General features: G+C 48.5%; 1 protein-coding gene across 4 annotated transcripts in view; it reads left to right on the forward strand.

Annotated features, from left to right (window-relative positions):
• The window catches only part of MMD2 (monocyte to macrophage differentiation associated 2), a 43,143-nt gene that overhangs the window by 35,169 nt on the left and 4,182 nt on the right, over positions 1-3,792 (forward strand). For all 4 annotated transcript variants that reach the window (XR_001826783.2, XM_017533765.2, XM_017533767.2 and 1 more), the window contains exons 5-6: positions 2,269-2,370; positions 3,547-3,616. Coding sequence is in view for 3 of the 4 variants with exons in the window: in XM_017533765.2 (XP_017389254.1) it covers positions 2,269-2,370; positions 3,547-3,616 (172 nt within the window). In the remaining variant the exon portion in view is untranslated. The remainder of the gene's footprint in view (positions 1-2,268; positions 2,371-3,546; positions 3,617-3,792) is intronic.

Raw genomic sequence — 3,792 nt, forward strand, 5'->3', positions numbered from 1 at the left:
AAAAAAAAAAAGAAAAAAAAAACACTATTGAAAACCAAATACTGAAGGTTTTATATAATCAGGGAGAATACAGACATTTTCAGAAAGCCAATATTAAAGCAATCAGAGAGAAGCTGATAAAAATGAAAGACAGAGACAAATTCTTCAGGCTTCAAGACTGAAAAAATAAATTATTTGCAAAGTGAAAAAACAAGCTGGCTTCTGAATGTGGCACAGCACCGTTTAATGCTGACACACAGTAGAGACGCTTCTAATAATTTCCCAAAGATAGACTTCAGAGGAAACATCAAGCGTGATTATCATGCAGACATAAAAACAACAGGCACCATGTCACACATGAAAGAAGTCCAAGAGGCTGGGTGCGGTGGCTCATGTCTGTAATTCCAGCACTTTGGGAAGCCGAGGCAGGTGGATCACCTGAGGTCAGGAGTTCAAGACTGGCCTGGCCAACATGGCGAAACCCCGTCTCTACTAAAAATACCAAAAGTTAGCTGGGTGTGGTGGTAGGCACCTGTAATCCCAGCTACTCTGGTGGCTAAGACGAGAATTGCTTGAATCTGGGAGGCGGAGATTTCAGTGAGCCAAGATCAAGCCGTTGCACTCCAGTGCAGGCAACAAGAGCGAGACACCACCTAAAAAAAAAAAGAAAGCCAAGAATATAGTACCCATGAGGAGTTTTTTAAATAAACTAGTTTGTGATGGCACGTGCCAGTAGTTCCAGCTACTCAGGAGGCTGAGGCGGGAGGACTGCTTGAGCCCGGGAAGTCGAGGCTGCAGTGAGCTATGATTGTGCCACTGCACTCCAGCCTGGGAGATAAAGTGAGAACCTGTCTCTAAAAAAACGAACTAACAAAAAACCAGAAACATGTAATTTTAAAAATTCAACTTTCTTTTTTTTTTCCTGAGTGTTTTGCTCTTGTCGCCCAGGCTGGAGTGCAATGGAGCAATCGGCTCACTGCAACCTCTGGCTCCCAGGTTCAAACAATTCTCCTGCATCAGCCTCCCAAGTAGCTGGGATTACAGGTGCATGCCACCACACCCAGCTAATTTTTGTAATTTTAGTGGCGATGGGGTCTTGCCATTTTGGTCAGGCTGGTCTGGAACTCCTGACCTTAGGTGATTGACCTGCTTTGCCCTCCCAAAGGGCTGGAATTACTGGTATGAGCCACTGTGCCCAGCCGAAAATCCAATTTTCTTGTGCTTTACATAATTTATCTTCAGAGTCAAAGTGAAATTTTACAGTGAAGAAACATTTGTTTGACGTTCAGGAAAATATTTAGGCGTCCATTTTCTTCTTTTCAAGTCAAGTTAAAATTAAATGTAATACTTTTAACTAAAAATGATAATTCTCACCCCTCTCCTTTCCCTTTATCCCATCCTATCCTTCTACCCAGTGGCCTGTTTTTAGGTCTGCTTGGAAGGGTATGTAGAATGATGTTCACTGATGGTTATTTTGGGTAATGAGATGGGTTATTATTTTTTACCCTTAAACTTTTCAGTGTTATTTAACTTCTTTATAGTGACAGACTCTGAGCAGGTCACTTTTTTTTGGCAGAAGTTTACATAAGACATTCTCGTTTCAGAAATTCCTTTCAGGGCGGGCGCAGTGGCTCACGCCTATAATCCCAGCACTTTGGGAGGCCGAAGCAGCTTCCTGAGGTGGTGGGAGGCGGATCGTCTGAGGTCAGGAGTTCGAGACCAACCTGGCCAACATGGTGAAACCCCGTTTTGACTAAAAATACAAAAATTAGCCAGGCACGGTAGTGGGCGCCTGTAATTCCAGCTACTTGGGAGGCTGAGGCAGGAGAATTCGCTTGAACCCAGGAGGCAGAGGTTGCAGTGAGCTGAGATTGCACTACTGCACTCCAGCCTGGGTGACAGAGTGAGACTCTGCCTCAAAATAAATAAATAAAATAGTAAAATGACGTAATAAAACAGCACTGCCAGAAGTGCAGTGACCAAGAATGCACAGCTGCCCCCCAAACAGGCTTTACTTGTTCATAATCCCACCAGTTTGAGGCTCCCCTTACCTTTTCTCCTAGATATTATCAGTTTTGCTAATTTTCCTCTAACCGTTGCTTGCTGTTTCAGTTTGTCTAGTGCCCTTTCTGCCTGTTCACCCGTCTTCCTGTGAGCGCCCCCGTCCCAGCCGTGAAGCCACAGGTGACAGGGCTTCCCTGGGATCTGTTTCCTGTGACAGGCCGGCCCTTGAGGGCAGGGGTCCTGGTGGGCCCCGCCTCAGGCCATGGCGTTGGCTCTCTCTCCCAGGCTGAACCTCCGGGAGCTGGGCCCCTGGGCCTCCCACATGCGCTGGCTGGTCTGGATTATGGCTTCCGTGGGCACCATCTATGTCTTTTTCTTCCATGAGCGGTAAGCTAGGCCTGGGGGCTTTAGGGAGGCGGGCTTCAAGGAGGCAGGATTCTTTTTTTTGTAAGAGATGCTTGGGCCTCCCCAGTGCTCCTGGGCACCCGAGAGCCCAGGATGATACCATAATCATGAGAGCCTAGCTCTGGCTGGTATGCCATTCAGGCTCGGGGATGGTCACCAAGTCTTGCAGCCTAGGGTCAACCTGCATAGGCGGCCAGGCGTGGTGGCCCACACCTGTAATCCCAGCAGTTTGGGAGGCCAAGGAGGGTGGATCACTTGAATTCAGGAGTTAGAGACCAGCCTGGCCAACCTGGTGAAAACCTGTCTCTATTAAAAATACAAAAATTAGCCAGGCATGGTGGTGGGTGGTGGGTCCCACCTACTCAGGAGGCTGAAGCAGGAGAATGGTTTGAACCTGGGAGGTGGAGGTTGCAGTGAGCCAAGATCGCACCACTGCACTCCAGCCTGGGTGACAGAGTGAGACTCTTGTCTTAAAAAAAAAAAAAAAAAAAAATCATAGGTTCCTAGCCCCGTTGAATGGACGGGGTGGGGTGGGATGTCACATGCCACCTGCCCTTCTTAAACTATTAGCAGATGGAGGGGAGAGGTCCTGAAAGAGTCACACTCTCTGTATCCCCATACTGCCGAGTGATGGGGATGGAAATAATTCAGTGGAGAAAGAAACAGGATAATAGAAGCAAAAGAGAATAAGAGGCTTCTGCAGTCTCAGAGCCCAGAACCTCGGGAAGCCATTTAGTCCAGGGACAGCAGAGAGGCTTTAGCTGCTGCAGCAGCCCAGCTCTATTGGAAGTGGCTGCTCCGGCCCTGTGGGAAGAGATGCTGGGATTGAATAGTGATGTCTGCCACAGGCTGAGCTTCGGGAGTCCCCACATGTGTGCTATGCTCAATGTTTGCCATCCCTGCTCTGGCTCCTGCATGCATTTTGCAGAAGTGGAAACTGAGTCTCAGGGACGGAGAGTGCCCAAGGTCACACAACTGCCAGCACCTGTTGGATGTAGCTGGGTGAAATCTGAGCCAAGGCGTGCTAGACAGAGAAATCATCCTTTCTTCTCACTGTTCTGGCCAGAGTGTTCCCTCTTCCCCAGGAACAGGGAGCTCTGCATGGTTTCCTCATGGGGAGGCACGTCCTAAGGCTGGCATGGCTTGTCTTTCTGCCAGGTACAAGCTTGTGGAGCTTCTCTGCTACATTGTGATGGGCTTCTTCCCTGCCCTGGTCATCCTCTCCATGGTAAGTGTTGGCTGCCCTGCATGGATGGGTCCTTGCAAGGCACCAAGAGTGTCTGAGCTAGATGTAACTGTTGAGATTGTCACAAACTCTCTCCTTTGGCAGATGGGGAAACTGAGGCCTGGCATGACTTGTCTAAAGAGGCAGTAGGGTAGGCACAATGGCTCATGCCTGTAATC

This window comes from Cebus imitator, unplaced genomic scaffold (genome assembly GCF_001604975.1).
Source record: "Cebus imitator isolate Cc_AM_T3 unplaced genomic scaffold, Cebus_imitator-1.0 Scaffold82, whole genome shotgun sequence".
Taxonomy (NCBI): domain Eukaryota; kingdom Metazoa; phylum Chordata; class Mammalia; order Primates; family Cebidae; genus Cebus; species Cebus imitator.